At 33.0% G+C, this 24,116-nt stretch overlaps 2 protein-coding genes across 2 annotated transcripts in view; both read right to left on the reverse strand.

Moving 5' to 3' along the window:
• Positions 1-10,312, reverse strand: part of Smp_163590 (Ubiquitin-protein ligase BRE1, putative) — a gene marked incomplete at both ends in the record, with an annotated part of 14,215 nt that extends 3,903 nt beyond the window's left edge. The window contains 6 exons of the mRNA XM_018790933.1: positions 975-1,277; positions 3,579-3,641; positions 4,955-5,088; positions 7,519-7,683; positions 10,000-10,258; positions 10,310-10,312. Of these exons, the coding sequence (XP_018645942.1) occupies positions 975-1,277; positions 3,579-3,641; positions 4,955-5,088; positions 7,519-7,683; positions 10,000-10,258; positions 10,310-10,312 (927 nt within the window). The remainder of the gene's footprint in view (positions 1-974; positions 1,278-3,578; positions 3,642-4,954; positions 5,089-7,518; positions 7,684-9,999; positions 10,259-10,309) is intronic.
• A 3,565-nt stretch (positions 10,313-13,877) lies between these two features.
• Positions 13,878-23,635, reverse strand: Smp_076930 (morn protein, putative; the record flags this gene model as incomplete). Its single annotated transcript, XM_018790934.1, has 2 exons — positions 13,878-14,132; positions 23,265-23,635. The coding sequence occupies 2 exons, from the start codon at positions 23,633-23,635 to the stop codon at positions 13,916-13,918; spliced, it is 588 nt and encodes a 195-aa protein (XP_018645943.1). The 3' UTR covers positions 13,878-13,915.
• Between the last annotated feature and the right edge of the window lie 481 nt (positions 23,636-24,116).

A 24,116-nucleotide genomic window follows, 5' to 3' on the forward strand; every position in this document is an offset into this window, starting at 1 on the left:
AGGCTGTTATTGGTGTTTTGAACTTAACTGGCTGGGCTGGGCAGATAGCAGGACTGATAAGTAATTAAGACTGCTCATACAGTTTTCGGGTATTATTGATCTGACCGATAAATTCGCTCTTCTATCATTGGCGGGAATCAGCAACGCTCATATATCAAACAAGGCACGCACTCAAGCAATCGATATAACAGCCTGTTACCCCTCATGGAGGAGCATAGGCCTCTCACCAGTATTCTCCACCTAACTCTGTCCTGCAAAATCCTTTCCAGTTGTTTCTAGTTGCTATGCATTCTTTTGATGTCTGCTTTCACTTACCAACATGTCTGTTCTATCCACTTACAACGTCTTTTCCTAATTTCCTCTTCAGTCGGAAACTGGTTTGTCCGCTGATAGTATCCGACCAGTGAATGTTGAGTATTTCGCGTAAACAACTGTTTATAAATACTTGTACCTTCTTGACGATGGATTTAGAAGTTCTCCACGTTTCAGCTCCGTACAGTAGGACTGTCTTGACGTTTGTATTGAAGATTCTCACTTTGAAGTCAGTTGACACTTGTTTTGAGTTCCATATGTTCTTTAACTGTAGAAATACCGCCCTTAGTTTGCCGATCCTTGCTTTTACATCTTCATCAGATCCTCCTTGTTCATCAATGATGCTTAGATGACACAATTCATTATACTAATTAAGTTGTAAATTCAGAATGATGATAAGATCAACGATACACACTTTTTTACTACCTTATATATAGTTTCAATCTGTTTTACTGCTACATAAAACGGAGTGATGTTTTAAAATTTCTATGTTCAATGATTTTTTTATAGTTAATTAAACAACAAAGTCAATCCTAAACACAAACTGTACCAGTGTAATGCAATATGTTGTGATAGGACATAATTTCAAAGGTGTTTTCAAATAATACCTTGTTTTCTTCTTCGTCTTCAGTTGATTTTAAAGAGGACAGTATTTCTGATACATTTTCATTGTCTATTTTCCTTTGAATTTGAAATTTTTCAAGATGTTCATCGATTTCATTTAGACGATATAACATTCCTAGCATTTGATTATCTAACTGTTGGCAATTTCCTTTCAATATTATCTGATTAACTGAATTAGGTTGATTGTTTGAAGGATTCTGGTCATCATCATTATTTGATACTGGCACATCTAAACATGAACCATTTCTCTTGGTTCTACTTAAACATAACCATAATTTACTGCGTATATTGTCTATCGATAGAAAACTTTCATTATGAAGTGTGTCACTAGATTCGTTGTGCTAAAATGAAATTAGAAAATCTAAAATAAATTTAGTATGATTCAAAGCCAGAACAAAAAGATTTGTAGAATGAAAATACTTCATTTGCATTCAAGGCTCTACATCAGGTGCAGACAACCAAACGTTACATACAGCAATATGATCAAAGAAGAAGGTATGAAAAAATGTTATGTTTTTGGTACCGACCAAATTACGTGACTACATAAACGATTCTCCAACTTTTATGGAAAACATGATGTTTGTAAGAAAAAAACACTAAGACAAATCAGTTATAACATTAGTTAGTCCTTTATATATGATTCATCCGGCTATATATAACATGAAATATATAATGTTATCTGTCAAAGGATAATATACTTCTGGTATGAAATTTGACAGATGAAACAGTTCAATATTTGTTGCCAACTGAATATTGTTTTAGGAGACTGAAATAATTAATACCTCATTAACCTCACCACAAAATATGTTAGTACCATCTTATATTAAAGCAAACTCCGAAAGATAACACATATATTTAACGATTTCATGTGACCTACTTTAAAAAGACACTTGTTTGAAGGAAGAGAGGTTGAATTTACTTACACCTGATTTACTGCCAATCTAAAAAAATCATTATTAAATGGTTAATGAAATGATGTCAGAGGAAGTGGACCTTGATTTGTTGCTAAATGAAAACGGACAGCTCGTCTGTAATTTATGATATAAATAAGTATTTCTACAGATTGTGCAGGAAGTCTTCTCAAAACTTTCAAACAAATTGTGTTGGAACAAGTGTAACTGGGTTTTTAAAAATCTTTTTTGTCATGTTACACAGTCCCAAATCACTTATAGAAAAATTTACATTTGGTAAATTACAACTAAATATCTCAAATCTTATTTGACTGACCATACTATATATAGATAATTGTCATGAGAAGCTGATCAATGTAATTGAATTCCACACTCAAACTATATTTATGTCGTGACGCTGACTTCTGTTCTGGTTTTCACCGCGTAGTCTGCTTGCATTTTCGTTATTAAGACCATCGTCTGTCATAAAGTTTGATTCTCAGTCGTTGGTCAGGATTGTGTATTCGTACATCACGTGATCTAGTGCGTCTCGTCCGCTATTCGGTCGAGTGCTATTGTGCTATCCAATTTGGATCAGAGGACAAAATATTTTTTAGCGTTTTGTTAGACATAAAGGGAAGAATGTTTCAAAGCAGAAATCTCCCTACGGGGATTTCATCGTCAAGGTTACCAGCAATGCGAATAGGGATTTTTCAGTTCAGTTTAATGACCGAAGGCTTTAACGTATACATAGTGAATCCCAAACTATATATGGGAAAGAAACTTGCTCAACTTTTTTTATTATCATGGTTGCAATGCTCAGTCATAAAAATCTCCTCTTTCCCTTTCCAATTTTATTTGCCTCTAGGCTGTCAGTCCATATCTCTTTGGTTTTTCTAGTTACAATTACTTTTCAAAATTAAATTATTATGCTATACAATTAATTTCAGTAATTATAAATACTTATCTAGTTTTTTATAGGGTTATCGATTAGTTTCTAAGATCTATCTCATTTCGTTTCACGGTCTTTGAATAAGTACTATTTCCTTTATCTTTTCTTTGTTACAATGTTCAATGAATTATTGCAAGAGACAAACACGTAATTAAACTATAACTCAAAAAACACAAATATTTGAGGTTGTACAGTTTTAAGAATTGCATCACCGAAAAGAGATTTCTTCCTTGAATTTCTTTCTCATGACTTATATTGATTTGTCTTTCATCAAAGTTGCTAAGTACATTTTTATTCAATCACTATCTATATGTGTAATCTATTCTGTGGGATTAATTTGCCTCTACATTTTTGGTGGAGTTTCGTTCTCTGAGCTGGATGGTTCGGTCGTGGAGCTTTCATTGTTATTATGAACCTCAGGCACAAACCCGAAGTTTGTACTGCAGGTGTTGTTCAGAATAATGATGAAAGCTCCACGATCAAACCATACAGTTCAGAGAACAAAACTCCACCAATATCATCCACCTGAGCAACAAATCTTCTCCCCTATCTGAACATTATTTTACATTAATATAAACAATTTAAAAAATTATTTACTATGGCAGTATTAAGTTCATTTAGTAGCATATTGTTCTGTTCGATAACTTGCATTGTTTCTTCCTCTTCGGCTAGAATTTCTTCTAGTCGTTCTTTTTCTTCATTTGTCATTGGAATTACATCCTTCCAACGTGATGCGAGCTATTAAGATATTTATTCAACATCAAAAGATTTATTTTTATGATAAGGAAAAAAAAATCGGAGAGACTATAATTTATGGAGGACCTCTGAACGAATCTTAAGTGATTTTGAGAAATTTCAGCCAATCAGAAGACAGTCAGTATAGAGTAGAAATATATCATACAAAACGAAAAATTTAGAGCGGATGCAATTATTTAACATGGTTTAAAGACTTTTCAAGGTTAGAAAGAGGCTCTGTAGTTCTGAAATCGTTATGCGTACTATACAGGAACCCATCCGTGTGACTTCATAATAGTCGACCTCTGGAGCCATGATAGGTCACAAAAATTCTTTTAGCCTCGACCACATTCCTTCTATATTATTTGAGTGTAGTCCGGTGGCGAGGTCTGCGAAATACCGCTTGTGGACGACGACATGATTCACGTAACCAAGTCTATGTAAGCATCGGTATGCTTTTCAGTCATCCCTGTATATTGTGGAACGCGACTGCGCATATTCTCGTATAATTGGTATTATCGGTGTGGCCTGTCGGTCTCTCACGCGCTGGAAGTCCCTTTTTGAGATGGTGTTACTTACCCAGTGTTTTTTAACACTTTGTCCTCTATTGAATTTACGTTTTCTGATGACCGTTTCGCCTATTTATATGATTCGCCCAACTCCTCCAAACGACTCATGCAAACTTGTCATTTTTATTGTACATATACATTGACAATACTCACACCACTGAACTGCCGAAGCTTCGGTAACATGTGCAAAGGTTGCAGCCAGCGTTACTGGCGTTTTTATTATCCAGCTTGCAAAAATTATCATAATCTGTCTTAGTCTCAATCGGGGTCGAGCGATAAAAAGCTTTTGTTCTGGCGGATTACTTCCCCCAACATACATTACATCTAAATGCAACATCATCACGATAGTCTGAACAAGGTCAATGAGTCATTTGACTACTGCAATCATTAATAAAAGAACTTATTAATAATCTCATTTGTTGTAGCCGCTCAGTTACAACGTTTTCCTAAAATTCTCTGTAAACCTATCGTACGTGAGTACTGAAACAGGCGCCGTGACCTTGAGACCGCTCCAAAGCTACTGATTAAATCGTCCATGAATTATAGTCTCGTCTAGAAAAAGCTTTATTATTGGATAAATCCGTTGAAATGTTACCAGTGTTAATGAGAAATAATTAATGAGCTTAATATTCCCTAAGTGGTTCAACATCAATTAGTGAGTTATTTCAGAAACTTAATATTGATTTTTGTTATTTAGTTCCAGTTACTCATCATTTAGTAAACTCAACTGATTTACCAGTAGATTGTACACATCCAGTAAGATTTTTACCTTATTCTGCATCCCATCTCTGGAATAATGACTTTCATTGCCAAACTTTTAAACATAAAATAACCACTTATCATATTTAAAAAAAGGAACTCAATATTCTCACATCAATGTTACGTTTTATGAAATTCTTGTTATTTTGCATTGGTTTCCCGTTGAATGAATTAAATGATGCGTTTTGATTCTTGAATTGATTACATTGATTGTTTTGCAAAGATGTGTTTGAATCAACTTTTATTTCTGTGTAGTGCAATGAATAAAAACAAGGAAAAATGTAATCTCATTAACAGGGTGTATATCAACTTATTAATTCAGGGCTGACTGCCAAACAGATGAGTTCCACATTTCATTTAAAAAATGACAAAAGTAATTAAACGACTAATTCTACCCTATACGAAAAAAATCTCCAAGATTATGAACAGATTGTTGAGGACACTAGAAATGTACGCAACACAAAATCTTTGCAACTCAAATTATGTAGACCACAGTACACAGTACACGACAAGAGGAAATAAACCAAATGCCATCTATAAAATCAATTGCATCAGCTGCGAAAAGCACTACATAGAACAAAGTGGACTGTCGTTCCGACTATGTCTGCATGAACATCAGCCTGCGGTTAAATGTACGTGAACAACTACAGACAGGATTTCGACTGAGAAAACGTTGAAATATTGGACAGAAAAAAATAAAAATAAAGTCAAAGCATTTTTAGAAGCCTGTGACTCTGATAATGCATAAACCAGTAGACACATCGAAATTGACTCAAACTATCAACCCAATAAGGAAAAGGATCAACAACTCGATGGTCGAAGATCAAGTCAGAGGTGAAAATGATCAAAACAAACATCTAAACAACGGCTATACACTTATGAACAATAGCCAACCAAATTAAAGGTCAACAGAACGAGTAACTAATGAACTGTGAAGATATTCTGATAACTCACTTCTTATTAAAGTGTGAATTTTTGATATGACGATAAAGACAATGAAGGCTTCACTATTAAACTATCCAACCTAGAGAACAAAACATGCTCAAAATTCTCATCCTGAGCTACAAATACTCTGCACCATCTTCCATTTAAAAAGTATAATTAATAGAACTCCGGTTTTTTCAAAGACAATAAATATAGGCTAGTCCAACCGAGATATTCAGCCAAGATATTAGAATATCCACTTTTGATGGCACATATAAAAAAATGTAAAATTAATTCCTATCGGAATATAAATTGATTAATTCCTAATGAGAAACGCATATAAGGCGCTAGTAGACTACTGGGTTCAGTACGAATTTCCACGATCTCTATGATGCGTGGACGTGACTGATAATGATTGGCTGTTTGTCTGGTCAGACTGGTAGATAGTCTGACAGGTGTTAGATGAGTTATATATTCTTCTATCCTTACCACTATTGGTTGGTATCGGTTTTTGGTGTGGAAATATTCTTACGTTCTAGTCAGACTAGTCATGTGTTTCTAATCTGAGTTGTGTTGAAGTCCTGTAGAATAGACATTGAGAGGGTATCCAGTGTAGATATTCGTTTGAGGTAAATTATCGTCCCATTTGTGTAGGCGAGGTGAACCGAGCATTATAACACTCTGTCAAATGTTAGGTCTCATTTTAAGTATTAGGATTTAAAAATTAAGATTAAGTCATTCATTCATGAGAGCAAGTCAAAGTTAACTTGAATATACTTGATTTGCGAGGTTTAAGCTTAAGGTTCACTGGATCGGGTCATTGTTTATTACAGTTTATTACAGCTTTTATTACAGTTGTAACGGTTACCACCACAACATGAAATTACCAAATATTAGTGTAAACAAGGTTTCCTGTGAAGTTATAGATAGCAGTCGTTCGACATTCCTTCTACATAGAGAGGTTAAAAACCGATACTCGACATAGATGGGTAAGGAATGCTTATATAGAGCATCTTCCAACATAGTGTATTCATTTTAAAACAGACTCAACATTCGGAATCAAATACAAGGTGAATAGAGATGCTCTGGCTACAGTGCACTTTCGACTTCGTTGCATGGTTTAGATCTTTTTTTCCATAATCACGATGACCTTGAATTTTGTGAATAGGAAAATATATATTAAACTTTTTCACTTACGATGGTCACAGTGAATGGTCTTGCAAATCATCTCTTCCCTTTCCATACGTAGCCAAATTATTGTCTCGAAACGATAATTCACTTTTTCTATAACTTCTTTGACTGAACATAGTTTTCTCTATTTGATTGAGATCTCATGCAACGGATTTTAATAATCACAAATATTTATGTAGCTTCTATGACATTCTTGACTAACTTTTCAGGTTTCATAATACTTCAGTCGAGTCACTGTATAAAAGCTTCTCCTTTGGAATATTAGATTCTTTTTTTGTATTCTGTAGATTTATTATCGTAATTATGTAACTTTATTTCGAACAGTGTAGATATTTGCTATGATATGATTTCCAAAATGAAGTCGCGTATGTGAACCATTCTTATTTGTTATACATCACATACTTAGGGCAACCCATCACCTTAAATATTTTTACGGACTATACTAATTACTATTTATTCAGTGGTATATATAATAGTTATAGGGTTTATCATCATACATGTTGATAAAAAGCGATTTTTCATAGTTTTGAAAGTGATTTTTTATTATGATTGATAAATTTACCTTGGTCAAGCAATTTGTTTATTCTGTCTTCTTTTTCTTTTTCCTCATTCGTTTCACATTCTTTGATGTACTCCGTTTTAAAGATGGATTCCGAGGTTGTCTCTTCTTCCAAGTCATTTGTTTCAACATTGTTTTGACAAGAATCATTGTTGTTTTTGTTCATCACTGGATAAATCATAAAATTATAGCTATACAGCTTGGCAAAATATTCTTACATCTGATAAAAAATAGTTTACACTTAATATGTGGAGAACATGTCTCATTGTGACATCACGAGCTAACTAGACCGAATTAAAATGAATCCCGTTTGTATCCTACGCTTACATGGACTTATAAATAAATTGAAGATATTAATTGTTTTTGGAAGATGATAATATTAAATAACAAATTAATTTGAATTCGTAAAAATTGGCGAGTGAATTGCAGTACAATGTCTGAATTGCAAAAACTTCATTGTACATGTTATAATGGGTCTTGATTAAGCACACAGAATAGGTCTTAGCTTAAAATGATGGACAATTCTGTTACACTAGAAGAATCAGGAATCAGACAAACAACATTTGATTGAGATTAGTGAAGAAATGGCTTTTGTTTCTAATGGATGGTACATACACAAATGGTGTATTGATTTTCTGAGGGATATATATATATATATACTGTTTGGTCGATAAATTTTATTTCTGACTCCCAGTTTTCTCATTTTAGTAGTCAATTGGCGATTTTAGGGTTTTGCTCATCTGTGGGCTCAGACGATAAATCATCTAGTCAATATCAACCTATAAATTTACTAATACTGCTTCGTATGAATAAATGATGAATATTCATGTTAATGACATAGTGAGGTTTATTGAATGCTAAGTTTGAGTTAATTAACTCTGTACAATATCAGAAAACTAGGTAGGTAATGAACACTCCTAAAGAAACGTTTTTTCAGGTATTGATTATTACGTCATTTAAAGTTGAGTGGTCCCTATGAGTGTGATCCAAGAAGTGAGCTTACACCCGTTTGGAGTAAGTTAGCTGAGATTATAAACATACGTGTTGATGCTTACTTCCAGAATCAAACCCGGTATATATCTTATGAAACGCCAAAGGATTATTCTCTAAGCTACTGATCCCAGGCCTCTACTTATTTTTACAATGAATGTGAATGTTATTTTTAAGGGTTCTTTTGGTATTTGTGGATCCCGAGCTCATCACTTTGATATTTCCATTTACTTACGAGTTTTTATAAAGTTAGGTGGTAACTAATAGTGTAATCCAATACATGCATTTAGTTGCATAAGCCTGTCACTAGCCAACTTCAATAAAAACTTGTGACTAAATAACAATATCGAGACAATCCGATCAGGACACAAATATCCCAACAGAGATTGTTCAGTTTTAGTCATAAATAATAACAAAACGAAAATACACACCTTAACAGATGTTTTTATGCGAAGTTGAAAAAAGTCTTATTGTCCTAAGAGGTAAGTTAGACCTAATGGTTATTCTGGTAAATTAGATGCAGTTGTGTTTTTGTTCACTTCATTAAATAATGAAAAAAATCAAGATAGAAGTGGAGATTTATAGAAAATATATCTCAAAATGAAGTTAGTTGAGCTCTGAGTTATTCATTTAGAGACATTTAATTTCAACGTAGTTACAATTCATGTTTAGTTTCTCAAACTTCATTGGTAACTTCAAACTTACTTCCAGAGCTCTAGTTTTTATTTATTTTACTTTACACTACAACAGTACGCAGAAAAGAATAAACTCTTATGAGATGTAAACAAAAGATGGATAGTGGCTAGCAGTGGAATCCGGGACGCGCGTTTCGTCCTATTTGAGACTCTTCAGCTGGATTTACTCGCATCTCAGAGTTGATGTTTACTCTGGGACTCGAACTCAGTACCTTTCGCTTCAAATTAAAGACTGACCAGTTGCAGTCCTAAACATCAATGGGAAGATTCAAATCTTTAATTTTGCATGTTTTCAAAGTCCGTTTTTAATTCCTCTGTCAAACCCTAGCGGTAATATAAAACCACAATACTAATCTAAGGTTATTTACGAAAGGACAGTTTTGTTAGAATATGTTATCAATAATATTCTTGAAAAAATTACTTAATCGTAGGATGTTTATTATATTCTCTTTTTCTTCTAGTTTGTCTTTTTCTGAAGTAATGATCCCGGTTGATCTTCTGAAGAGATTCAAGGCTAGGGGAATTCCCTCATTGAATGGATGTGCAGAGTTAAAATCAATATACTGATTAGAATGTGTTGATTGTCCTTGGGCATCATTATAAAATAGCACACTCAAAGAAACAATGGACCAATAGCGTTTAAAATAGTTTACAAGTGGGAAATATAACGTGAATGTAAAAAGAGCGCTTTCGGCGCGCAAACAGCTAAATTCAGATTCAAACAAACAATACTAAATGAATCTTATGAGATGGTTTATCAAAACAAAAACACACAACTAAATATGATAATTGAATTTACCCATTTTGTTATTTTGTGATAATGAATTATCATTTAATTGTAAAAACTTTTCAATATTTCGACAAATTTCATCTGAAAAAGTGGTGAAATTTTCATAAGCATCTACTGGTACAATCTGATTTGAATTTTGTTTTTTATTTTCTGTTTGATTGATTTGTTTAAATGTTTTAAATTTTTTGTTAAATTTTTTATTTGAATTTATTAAATCATTCAATTCATCTTCAATTTGTTTGTGTAAAATTCGAGTATTTTCTTTAATCTTAAAGTAAACAATAAAAATAATGACTTTAAAATATGTTCTGTAATTTACCATTTTAAGAGTAGTATTTGATTGTTTTTAAATGATGACTGTTAATCTCGCTTGGAGCCAACCAAATGCAACTGCCAATCTCAAAGCCTGGTTAAAGACCAACTCCATCTCGTAAAAAAGGAACCTGGCTACAAAATCACTGATTGGAAGAAATGAGACAATCTCTACTCTGAAGGAAGAAAGATTTAAAATAGAAGTTTTGGTGACTCATGATGGAAGCTAAGATTCTTCGGTAGCCACAGGGCTTATGCCTTTTCTGATTCCTAGGTCAACAATTAATGTGAGAACATGGATTGTTTAAACAATGTGGCGCTTCATGAACGTCATTTAATTAGCGAAAGAAGTGGGCCGACCCGATCCGGACATGTTTGAAGAGGGTGAGACCCACTAAATAGAATCTAGATAGCAAAGACTAACTTCACGAGAGATACTATTGTCAATCGACAACAGAAACAGAATTTTCAATACTGACGTTGGAATAGATCTGTTTTAAGCATTGGAGACTTGGTAAATTATCATCACTAAAACAGCATAGACATTTCTAAACAGCTGTCTATGTAAAATACTCCAGATTCATCGGTCAGAGATCATCACTGATAATCTACTGTGGAAGAGAACGAACCAACTCCCGTTTGAGGAGGAAATTCGAAAAAGACGTTGGATTCCGATAAGACACACTTTACGGATACCATTAAACTACATCACAAGGCAAACCTTGACCTGGAATCTTCAAGGGAAAGAAAAAAAGCAGACCAAACAACATATGCGCTGGGAATCGTTGGAAGACATCAAGACCATATATAGCACTTAGAAAACAAATGAAAAGGAGAGTTTAGGACAGAGTTTGTTAGAGATCCCTGGTCAGCCGCTTATCCCTTACGAGGGGCAAGAGTCTTGATTAAGTAAATCATATTGGCCAGCACATAAGTAAGTTGAGCGAAATCTGCATGCTTTAGAGTGATATTATGTCATCAACCTATTGAGTTATTGACTCCTGGACTGAGATAAGCCATTTTATTTGATTGTTCCAAGAAATCAAACAACTTGAGAAACCTTTCATCAATCAACTTAACAACAGGGAGATTAGGGTAGCTTTGTTTGTTCGGTGTTGGAATTTACCACCACCAAAATATCATACTTCTATCCATGGAAACACTTGAATTTTGAACAAATGATTAGGAGTTGACAACCCAAGATCATAACATAGATCATTAAAACACATAAGAAGATTTGACATGAGGCATGGGAAAAGTTTTTTCTTTACCAACTTCCAGTGATTTAAATTTAGACAAAAATATCGTTTAATTATTTCTAGTTTAATTAGGAAATCAAGACTGATAGGTCCTGGGTTCGGACCTCGCTAGGCGCGATCGTAGATGTGCACTGCTGAGGAGTCCCACAATAAGACGTAATGGCCGTCCAATGCTGCCAGGTTTTCCATGGTGGTCTAGCTTCAATTGACTTATGATCTTAACTATTAAATTTAAGTTATATGAAATAAATAAAACTGTATTTTCAAACAGGAAAATGGATTCATACTTCTTTTTCTTGTTTTAATTTACTATTCAGTATCATATCCAGTAATTTGATGTAATTTTTACCCTTGATAATTTTTAAATCTTCTTTAGTTTTTATTTGTTCATTTTGTATTGTATAAGGCATTTCATCATTTTTAATTATATAATCAAACAATTGGTTGGTTTCATTCAATTCTTTGTTGATTATTTCAAAATCTATTAATAAAATACATTATGAAGATTAAACTAATGTAAAAGCAAGTTTAATTTCCTCCTTTTAAAAAAAATGAACTTTTATAAATCAATTACTGATGAATTGGACTACATATGGTTGTAATATTTCGTCTTATTTGAATATAGCTTGAGGAAACAAAGACTGTGTGGATTGTTGCCATCTGGCGTCGTATTTATCACCCAAATAACTCAGTAATACATAGATCATATTACATAATTTTGGAGATTGGAATTATTACATACAACTAAATTTCATTATCATATCCTCTTTGTGCTTATACCTGTCTTAGATTTTTAAATCTTTCTGTTATCAAAAACGCTCTCAAAAAAGTCTCCTTAACTTTTTATCTTGGAACAATCGGTAAAGTTGTACGCCAACAAATTAGGCTTTGTGAAACGTTTTTTGCTGACTTTGTGTCTCAGCTTTCAATCTGTTTTTAAATCACTCAGTATTACTTGCTATAAATCTTTAATATATTTGACTAGATTAATGGGATCATGGTAAGCGATACCAACATATAATATCTAATTTTTAAAAAAAATCGTCTTCGTTCAGTAACTAAGCAACTCATGTACAATTTGAAATTTTTATTTACTAGCTAAAGTTTACGGAAACTAATGGCTTACATAATTAAAAATTTCTGGTTCCAACTTTGACAGGATGATGTCATACAGTACTTAAATGACCAATATCTGAATGAATTAACTATTTGATTTTAATTTCGATAGTGTAATAAGAAGACGAAGAATATCAGAACTATATGACGGTATATTAACGCAATACATTCCGAACAATCTGATCACACATATACTTGCTAAGAACATTTATACATATAAAAGGTCAACTAGACTGGAACTGGGGGGTGAGAGTAGACAAACATAATTTTATTCAAATTTCAGCAATTCTTCAAGTTATTTATAAATGAAAACACATGTTGGAACTGTGTACTATTCTTTTATTCCGATATGTAGTCCTCTAACTCGTTTACCAAAGACAAATTTATGTAATGGCCTTCAAGCCACAAGTTAGTCATGTGAGAGTTGGTAACACTTCTAATCAATTACCCTATGCTAAATTAAGTAAAACAAATTTCTCTTAAAATGAATAAAAATTGAACAACTTAACAATTCAACATACACAATAATCGTAAGCAAAGATGGATAGTGGCTAGCAGTGAAATCTAGGACGCGCGTCTCGTCCTATTCGGAACTCATCAGCTGGATGTACCTGTATCTGTGTTGATGTTCACTCTGGGACTCGAACCGAGTACCTTTCGCTTCAAACGCCATCGCGTTATCCACTCAGCTACTGAGTCCTGATAGCCACTTACTTGTGCGATGGGGTGAAGTTTAATTTCATTTAGTACTGTTTGTTTGAATCTTCCCATAGATGTGTTAAGACTGCAACTGGTCAGTCTCTCCACTGCTAGCCACTATCCATCTTTGCTTATAATGCTTGTGAATTAAGGCTTTATCGAGGCAATACGCACAGTATGCACATATGCCAATTAGAGACTGACCAGTTGCCGTCCTAAACACCAATGGGAAGATTCAAACAAACAATACTAAATGAAATTATACACAATAATCATTAGTTTTTACAAATTTTTACTAAAAAGGGTTGTACTGACCAATGAATTGAGATTCAGAAAATGGTAATTCACTCAAATAATTATTTTCCACTTCAAAATTTTCAATTAATTCACCCTAAAATAGTTTGAAAAAACAATATTTAAATAGGCCACCACCGCCACCACCATAACAACAACAACAATCATTCAATGTCATTTCGAAAATAGAAAAAAAATTAAAGAGATACAAATTTGAATAGGTTATATTTAAATTAAATTTGTTTTCAATATTCATTTAAATTAAAAAACATTTGAGTTTCATTAAAATTTTTATCTTTTTCATTTAATTTTTGTTGATGGGATTGTTTAAATCGTCCAGTCCATTGTTTACCATCTGAATCAATTATTTCTATTAATGAATTATTTTGTATATTATTTTGTTCAAATTGTGCTTTTAATATATATCCATTAGGCCAATAGTATATACCTAAACCATCCATTCTATAAAAATCAAAAAAAAATAAATAAATGTGTGAACATGTACCAAAATGTAAGCAAAGATGGATAGTGGCTAGAAGTGGAATTCAGGACGCGCGTTTCGTCCTATTTGCTAGTCACTACCCATCTTTGCTTATAATGCTTGTGAATTAAGGCTTTATCGAGGCGATAAGCACAGTATGCACATATGCCAATTAGAGACTGATCAGTTGCAGTCCTAAACATCAATGGGAAGATTCAAACAAACAATACTAAATGAATGTACCAAAATGGTTGCGAAAACAAGTCGAATCAAATGACCCGATAAGAGTAGAGGATAAACATCCATCATCCTCTAATGCTAAATACATAATCGAAACAAGCTATAAGATTGATCTTAACTCGGCTTTTGTAGTGTTGTATAAAAGTGTAAAAGGGCGTATACTAAGGTTTATTGAAGCCTTAGCCATACGAAAATGCAAACCTCTTTGTTTATTCAAAAACAATTTGCTCTCATCTTAAACCTACCCTGGTAATATTAGATTATTATCTAGAGTGATTAGGTTTTTAATTGTTTTCATATTATTATTATTATTATCCTTGTCTACTCTTACTCCCCCATTTCCAGTTTAGTTGACCTTTTATTTTTATATATAAATGTTCTTAACAAGTATATGTAAAATCAGATTGTTCCAATTGTATTGCGCTATTATATCACATAGTTCTGATAATCTTCGTCTTCTTATTACATTATCGAAATAAATTTCTATTGGATTCCTAATAGGAAAGATACATCTACTTTGAAAAAATACTTTTTCTTTAATGACTTTCAATAATATTTTTCTGTATATAAATAAGTTAAAATACAAACAAAATTCATCTATAAGAACTTTCGTTTAAATTAGAGAGAATAGTTTCACAGTATTTGGGTGCTAAGTTGATGTGAAACATTAAGAAGGAAGAATGTATTTGTAAAATTTCAGCGAATGAATTTGAAGTAAATCCAACGTTTCGTCCAGCAATCTAATTCAAGCTTTTTCAAGAAAATAAAACAAAATTCAACAATTGTACGATTTATACTTTATTTTCTTTTCTCAACGATTAATATTGGAAAAGTGTAAGGCGTTTTTTTAAAAATCTGTAATGATGAAATTTATGAAAACTGATAGTTGAAGATCGGTATCATTACTAAGGTGTGACTTGATAATTTCCGAATAAATTGAGCATTGGGTAGATTGTTATAGATAAAAATAATATATTTGTAATATCTCAATGAGTCAATAAGGTGCAAGTATTTATAAACAGTTGTCTACGTAAAATACTCAACATTCACTGGCTGGATACCATCGGCAACAGCCTTATATGGAAGAGGACAAACGAGCTTCCAGCTGAAGAGGAAATTAAGAAAAGACTTTGGAAGTGAATCGGACATACATTAAGAAAGTCACCAAAATGCATCACGAGACAAACCCTAACTTGGATTCCTGAGGGAAAGCTGAAAAGAGGAAGGCCAAAGGAGACATTATGCCGGAAGATTGAAGCAGATATGAAAAGAATGAATAACAACTGAAAAGGACTGCCCAGGACAGAGTTGGATGGAGAATGCTGATTGGTGACCTATGCTCCTCTACGAGGGGTAACAGGCGTAAGTAAGTAAATAATCCCAATGAGCAGAAAAATTAGACCTAATATCAGACCAAATCCATTTGGTTATTTACTCTCTGAAGAAGTTGCTTACACTGAGTCACGAAAAGTCAGAAAATCTAATTTTTCTACTCATTGGGATATTACAAATATATTATTCTATTTATAAGATATATATATACCCATTTTTATTTTTATTATAATACTATGATTTATATACTGTATTTTTAATAGTATTTGCTTCAGTTATGCAAGTGTTGACAAACTTACAGTCTCCAATTGATACACTATAGGTTAGAGGTTCAATGCCATTATATTCATCTGTCGGACAAGATTATCTTTAATCAGTAAAAATAATTTAATTTTGTTAACAAGTCTCTTTTTTAGGTGTCTAATCCCACTGAAGATGAGAGCAAAAGTCAGTTCTTATTGCTTATGTGTTCGCTTTCTATTTTATTGTTGATTAGCTGTTTCATGTTTGAAAGTAAATTTAGTTAGGTACACACATTGAACATAAAAGCAATCTGGACAACTAAATCATTTATAAGCAAAGATGGATATATCGAGGCAATACGCACAGTATGCACATATGCCAATTAGAGACTGACCAGTTGCAGTCCTAACACATCGATGGGAAGATTCAAACAAACAATACTAAGTGAATTTAAATCATTTATAGTTGGAAATCCTTATCAGGATAAGTCTTCATGTCATGTAGTGGGCTTGGTATATCTAGATTATTGAACGAAAATTCACAAGCCCATAATACTTGATTCAATCAGTTTTGAATGAAGCTCAATCTTCATCCAATTTCATCATTGAGATAATGTCTTAACCTTAAATTGGCTGAATTTACAACTTTCTGATAGAAATTCGAGGAATGATGATCTGGTAAGTAGTTGATAATCACGTTATCTTATTTACATCGTTTACTTCACTATTAATCAGTCATTACTTTTTTCTCTGAACCGAATCTTTGAAGTGAATTCAAAGTGGTTTAAGAGTTGTGATTAATGAATATTTATTTCAGTCCAATATTCATCAGTCGGGTATTATCTTGATATTTTCGGTACTTAAACTGTCTGTAATTTATATAAAGTAAATCGAATTTATTGCTTAAAGTTAGTTTGATTGGATTTTATATTGATCGTGTCTAAAATATACAAATTCCTGTATAAATTTTCGATATATAAGACAAAACAGAAAGTATTTTGCCATTACTATTGGTTCAAACATTGTTACAAGTACAAAGTTCACGGAAAAGTTCAGACTGTAGAGTTAATTTTAGGGGGGTAGGGAGGAAGCATCGTCGAAAAGTTTCTATATGTGTTAAATAATATTAATTAATCATACAAAAATCCCCATCCATATTTAGTTTTACAACAGTATATAAATCAGTTCGAAAAGTTAAAAACGTAAACTCAAACCCATGGCTTAATTTAAATCTCTAACGTTGAAGATCTTTGATTAACATTGAATAAACTGCTACAAAAATGATGTAATATCCATATATTAGAAGCGGATTGTATTCATGTTTTTTTAGTGCTCTGTAGTTAAAGGTCTTTACACTATCTTTCATTTAGTTAAATATCTTTTTCATATGAATAAACAAAAATTATAAACACAGAATTTTCAGTAATGTGTTTAGATGGCTAAATTCAGCACAAAATATATATTCTCTAAACATAATCCTTAATAAGTTTCGATCTACTAAGATGTAATTACAATTAGAGGGACACAAGTTTTCAAAGTGACCAACTGCCCTACTGTATATGCCATGTGGTTACTTAGTTAAACGTTCCTATTTCATTTGCAAGTTATCTATTGCAAAAGAGAGGTCAGTTCAAAATCATTCTCATAATCCAAGATAACTAAGGCTAGACTAGTTCTTTCACAGTCAAGACTATATAAACATTCATTTGCTTATGAGTCTAGTGAAAGAAGACTGTGTGAAATCAATCTTAAAAGTTGTGTATTTATACTAGGTGCCATCTGTCATAACTCAATTTGCCTAACTGACCCCGTTCTGTAACACTAAGCTCTGGGCTGAAAGATACCGGGACATGACATTTGGGGGTTTCCAATGCGTCTGATGTAAAATAGAAAGATTCATCCTCTCTTAGATACGAAAATACATTTAATAGTAAACATTATGATTGCTTTAGTAAAGAATGCACATAAAACTGTAAGTTCTTCACTAGACTTACTGCTCAAACATGAAGCTGAGGATATTGCTTGTCTCAATGTCTTACCACTGCTTACTATTAGCAATCATACAGCTTTATCATTGAGGTTCAGAGCCTGTGATATAGCTTATGATCAGATTCAACCTCTCTCAAATGTGTAGTAAGCAAAAGTTTCAGCAATCATGGAATGTGTTTCAGCAACGTACTGGTCAGTGCTAGCTCTTTAATAGAAGAAGTATGGTTTAAGTTTAAAAGTAAACTTTACTGAGTAGCGCTCTTATTTAAGCCTAGATAACTTCATGCATACCTACAAACTATCAGCAATGGATGACAAATATGGTAGATAAACGTCTTAGATGTAGAAAGAGACGTCAGAACCTGATCACCTTAACAAATCCTAAATAATTCGGATCCACCTACAATAAGGCTAAGAACACGTATAAACTGATAATAAGTAAAGCTAGATTATCTTGAGAAACAAGTGGTACAAAATTCTCAGAACACTACCAAAAGGTTGCTCTCCGAAAATCGGGAGACGAACACGGATAAATGGTGGAGTCTCACCAATCCCATTTCAGGAATATTCACAGGTAACGGTAAGTAAAGATATTGACGAAGACTGAGTCCTATCAAAGTATTTCGATATCGTTCCTAAATGATGATGGTGAAAAATCATGCACTATTTCCACAGAAGATGTATTATTAACGGATTCTGTGTTTATTGAGAAGCTGCCCTATGACTATTCCAATATCACAAACTAAATAAATCCAGTGGTCCTTATAATATCGATCCTTGAATTAATGCCAATCTGGCAATGCTGTTCGATATGTTTTTGAAGCAGACAAAACCGTCAAGGGATCGGTAAGACAAAACAATCTTTTTGGTCTATAAAACGTAATAAACATTTGGTAAATAAGTGTCCCATCGGTTAGCCTTTTTAGTATTCCGGCTGAACTAATCTTTTTCTACATGTATCAAAATGTCAGGAAAGCAATAAATTTGAATATATGAAAGGAAAAAAGAAAAGAAATCGTCGTGAACAAAATCCACTTCTAATGGTCTGAAGGTAGTTAATAATCTTTAAAACAAAAATCTTAGTATTTATGAAATTGCTATACTATAAAAATGACGTAACTTTAATTTCTATAGAAAAACTTCTCAGTATCCTAGAAATCAACCCGAATCCAGAACCGATACTCAAAAAACTTCTGGATACGCAGTCACATGTACTACATCAAAAACATCTCACACTTTGACAAAACAAATATCCATTCCACCTGATGTTTCCAAAGAAGAGAGAGTTCTTTTCTTTTTACAAAAAGATAAAACGGTTGTCACTGCTAAAGCTGACAAAGGCAATACAACATAAGTCATGAAACAAGAGAATTAGAAGAAACACCCTTGAACATCTATCTACAGGACCATATAAGGATAGTGTTAAGTTCGTTTACGTTGAAGAGACCACAGGTATTGTAGTTTGACAACACTTTATCAGTAACACCTTCTATAATCAAATCGCTCCCACCCAGTGAAATCAAAAGTCAGAAGCGAGGAGGTTGGAAGATATATTTGATAACTTATCAATATATCGAAAAGTAATTGATCTAAACTGGTTAGCTATCGCAGGAGAAGTTGAGCACGGAGTTTCAACTCTTGATTTGGGACGGATGCATGACCGAACGCCTTCAGCTAAATGAGTCCATTAAGACTAATGTGGTCAATATCCAATGTCGAACACTTACAGAGCTATTGATTTTAGGGATTTCTTTACAGCTACAACGTTCTCTCTCCTCACTCTCTTCTCACCAACTTTTTTGTATATCGTTTTATACTACTTATTATAATTCAGTAAATAGTTTTATTCTAGCAGTTTCTTCCTATATGTTGTAAAGCCAGTTGGTGGTGTAACATTCTAAAATATTTACATATACTTATGAGATTTATTGTATTTATGGTTGTAATAACTTTCTCTCAATCTCCATAACAGCTGTCCTCAACTGTGCATGGTCGTTTAAACTCTTTTAAAACTCAATAGTCTCTATATTTGTTAGTATTTGGTTATTTTTTTGCTTGTTGATAAACTGTTATCAGGGATAGACACAGCTCTCAGCTGTCGTTTGCACCATCGTATGTTATGATTATTCTTTATGCTATTATTGCAGGAATCCATTTTTCTTTCAAGCTTACAGACGCGCTAAACGCCACAGGTACCTCACGAGTTGAGGTTTGTAACTAACTTATGTATGTTCCTGAATAAAGCGCCACTTTTCAGACCAATCGCTGATGTACGAGCTTCGGTTTTGTATGTATATCAGTTGTGTAATTAGACGCTTTCGTAGATTTAGCAGAGAGAGTCGAAAATGTTTTTGAATGGTTACAAGTAAAGTCAGGTCAGAAACAAATAAATTTCTGAAATAACAAAAGCCTTTCATTGGGATTCCTCTATGGTTCACTTTATAGTTCGAATCCATATCACATCACGTTTCTGTGGGATAACGAAAGTTCACAAACTTGATGACCATTTGACACTCATAGTGAACCTCAAAAATGCCTCCACGTATGTTTTACCTAAATATTTAAGCAATATATTGAAGACACTTCAAAATAACTTAAATAGTATCGTAAAGAATTCATATTAATTTAAATCAAAGACCTCAGAATTATCTATCAACATGAATAAAACAGTAATACGCTATGATGTTGTATCTTTATGCACTAGAACTCCAGGTGATTGACATTTTGACGTTATTGATGATTTTCGAGAGAATGACATTATTTTATCTATCAGATGTAAATTAAACATTAGTTCAATCATGAAGTCTTTCAAACTATGCCTAAATTCAATGCTATTCATTTCAAAGGGACCTTATATATGTAAATATATCATATCAAGTTGCTTATTTTTGTAAGTACCATCAGATCACGCATCTGGCTCAGATATATAGATGACACGTTCATCATTATTGAAAAGTCTCTCCTTAGAAATTTCTTCAAACTAATAAGCACGTTTTAAGAAAACATCAACTTCACTTTTGAAAAAAAAGACGAACTTGTAAACTACCATCCTTAGACTATTTAGTTAAAAAGAATTCTGATGAAAGTCTAAATCTAACCATATAACGAAAACCAACACATTCTAATCAGTATATTGATTTTAACTCTGCACATCCATTCAATGAGGGAATTCCCCTAGCCTTGAATCTCTTCAGAAGATCAACCGGGATCATTACTTCAGAAAAAGACAAACTAGAAGAAAAAGAGAATATAATAAACATCCTACGATTAAGTAATTTTTTCAAGAATATTATTGATAACATATTCTAACAAAACTGTCCTTTCGTAAATAACCTTAGATTAGTATTGTGGTTTTATATTACCGCTAGGGTTTGACAGAGGAATTAAAAACGGACTTTGAAAACATGCAAAATTAAAGCTTTCTATGAGAAAACTAACACTTTAAGAAATGCTTTAGTTAGAATTTAAGACAAACTCTTGTCTATATCCATACAAAATTATATCTACGTACCAGGTTGCGTTCTTTATTGCAGAGTTTTCGCGTGAGATCTCGACTCTTACCAGGGAACACGTAAGTTACTCAAAAAGGCCCAATAATCCTGTATATATGTGATATTTACAAATTAAATCGGCAGTAGCAGTACGTGTTATTCTCAATGATCGACATATTAATATTAAAAAGCATAGAAAAACTTTATGAACATTTTTCTTAACTATAAAGAGAGGTGGGCAGTCAGAGCACTTCATTTTATGCTAAATTTTTCTTCCTTTGATAGGGAAGAAGACCTAACTATTTACCCGACTTGGAGTGTTTATGCTTCAACAACATTTGCTTCTACTACATTTTAATACGATCTGCATACACAAATTAAGTCTCACTATCTCATATTACAAAACAAAAATTTTTCATACATAAAAATACAGCAATATATCATACAGAATTACCTTGACCAAAATGATATGACACTGACACATTCAGACCTAGTATAATTTTGGCTGTGCTTAAAATATGCTGCTTTGTTCCCTTTGTACCATTTAATCTTGTGTTGATTTTATTTCGGTTATTTATTTAATTTAAAAAGGTAAATTACAATAAGTCACAATACATCAGAAATGAGTTTTTCTACTCACTCATCACGAAAATATTTTTTGTCAACTAATTAAAATATTATTCGGGCTGCTAATTTACATTGTTTGGAAAGAAATATTGACTGATCAAAGGAAGGAGGTTTAAGAGAATGTATATCGAGTCTGAGCAGTCTCCTTATTACAAGGAAGTATCGGACTGCAAACAAGTGTATAAATATTTCAGTAGATGTCATTAACATTGATCCTAGTAAAGCTTACAATATATCGTCCCTCAACTGTGTCTTTGAGTAAACGTAGAAATTTACGCAATTAATTACATCTCCCAAAAATGGTAGTGCATGAATAACAGTAAACTCTATTTATTCGTCGTGATACTGTGTGATAAGTGGAGTTCCATAAGAGACACTCTAGGCCCTCTTTCTTCTTATCTTAATTAAAGTATCAAACCACATTGGCAAGACCATTCAACATATGGTATGAGGCTGACGTCAAAGAATTTTTGAAAATAAAGTGAAAAATTCGATAAAACGTAATCAACAGTGCACTGTTTAGAACAATAAATCGGTAGTCATTGAAAGTAAGTTATAGTATGTGTGTGCTAACACAAATCAGTTATTGTGATAAACTACACCGTCACACAACAAATAGGATGCTTCTGATTAAAGTCAGATTATGAAGATCCCAAAGTCACAGTGACCGGTGATCTTAAATACACAGGTAACAGTAAGGTCTTCCCATTTTATCTTGTGAAGATAGACTGAAACACCTCAACACATTTGCACCACCTTGTCTTGTTTTAACATTGGATTATTATACAATGAGCGATGATTCTTGGGTTAATATGCCTTGTCTTTTTCTTCCATCTGCAACTCATCTGAGAGACTATCCTCGGAAGTTTAAAGATCTAGATCAAATAGTTTACATTCGCAGTTTTGTCTTTTAGACTGAACCGTCAATCGTCGGAATTCTTTACGAGACGATGTTGATTCAACACCGCTTGTTGATAAAGTTAAACTGAAGTCATATTTTAGCAGTACTGGAGGTTGCTCAGATTAACACAGGTCGCTTGTTCTCTTACCGTTAGCTTTGAAAACGGGACACTGAGGATATCCTACAAGACATGTTTTATAGTCATTTCGTGCATGAAATACAATCAATCTTCACATCTCAAAAACTTCGCCGTAAGTACCTGAGTTTCAAAAGTCGTAAAAATTAACTAACTTATTGTCCTTGAAACCGCCTTCGTAATAAGATCCAGATGCAAATTTCACTTTCCCAAATCCTTCAATTTTGTCATTCACCCATTCACCTGAGTAGTATCCCTGATCAGGTAAATTTTCTACAAATAGATCACATAAAGTTGAAACATCAAAATTGTCTCCGTTTAAGCATTCAGGAATGATGTCTGACAAACTTTTATACGGTTGGCTAAGTGAATTCGATATTGTTACATCTGACATCCGTTTTCTAAAGTTGCCAATAAATTTTCCCTTCCCGTGACGTACAATTCCTGATTCTCCCATGACATACTGACCTTCGTAATAGTCTCCGTTGGGAAAGACAAACTGACCGAATAGTTCATCACCATTCATTTGATATTGTGTAACCCTGTTACACATTAGTAACTGTTCGTTTATGTAGTAAAACAATTGAGCCTGTTAATGACTTCTGTGCATTTATCGAATTCCTTCGAAGTAAACTTGAATGTCCGAAATCGAATAGAAGAAACACATTTATTACGACAGTCAAGAATACAAAGATCTTTAGGTTGTTACGGAACTATTTAGTGAACACTGTTGTACCTCATTAACAAACGAAAAGCCACTTAACGTGTTAGAGTTTACCGCAGTATCTTTTTGTGAAATCCTAATTGAAAACTTTATTGTAGAATATATTTCCTAGGCAGCCAGCAAATTAGAACACTTCTACAGTGAAGGACTTAATTGCATTCTAGCTAGCATACTAAAGATTATAAGTGGTGGTCTGCTATACTTCTTAAACTATTTGTAATATTACTCTCTATAGCGTACTGCCTCACTGACTGGAAAACGACACGTATTCTCAAGATCAAAT

The sequence above is a fragment of the Schistosoma mansoni genome (assembly GCF_000237925.1).
Source record: "Schistosoma mansoni, WGS project CABG00000000 data, supercontig 0013, strain Puerto Rico, whole genome shotgun sequence".
NCBI lineage: Eukaryota > Metazoa > Platyhelminthes > Trematoda > Strigeidida > Schistosomatidae > Schistosoma > Schistosoma mansoni.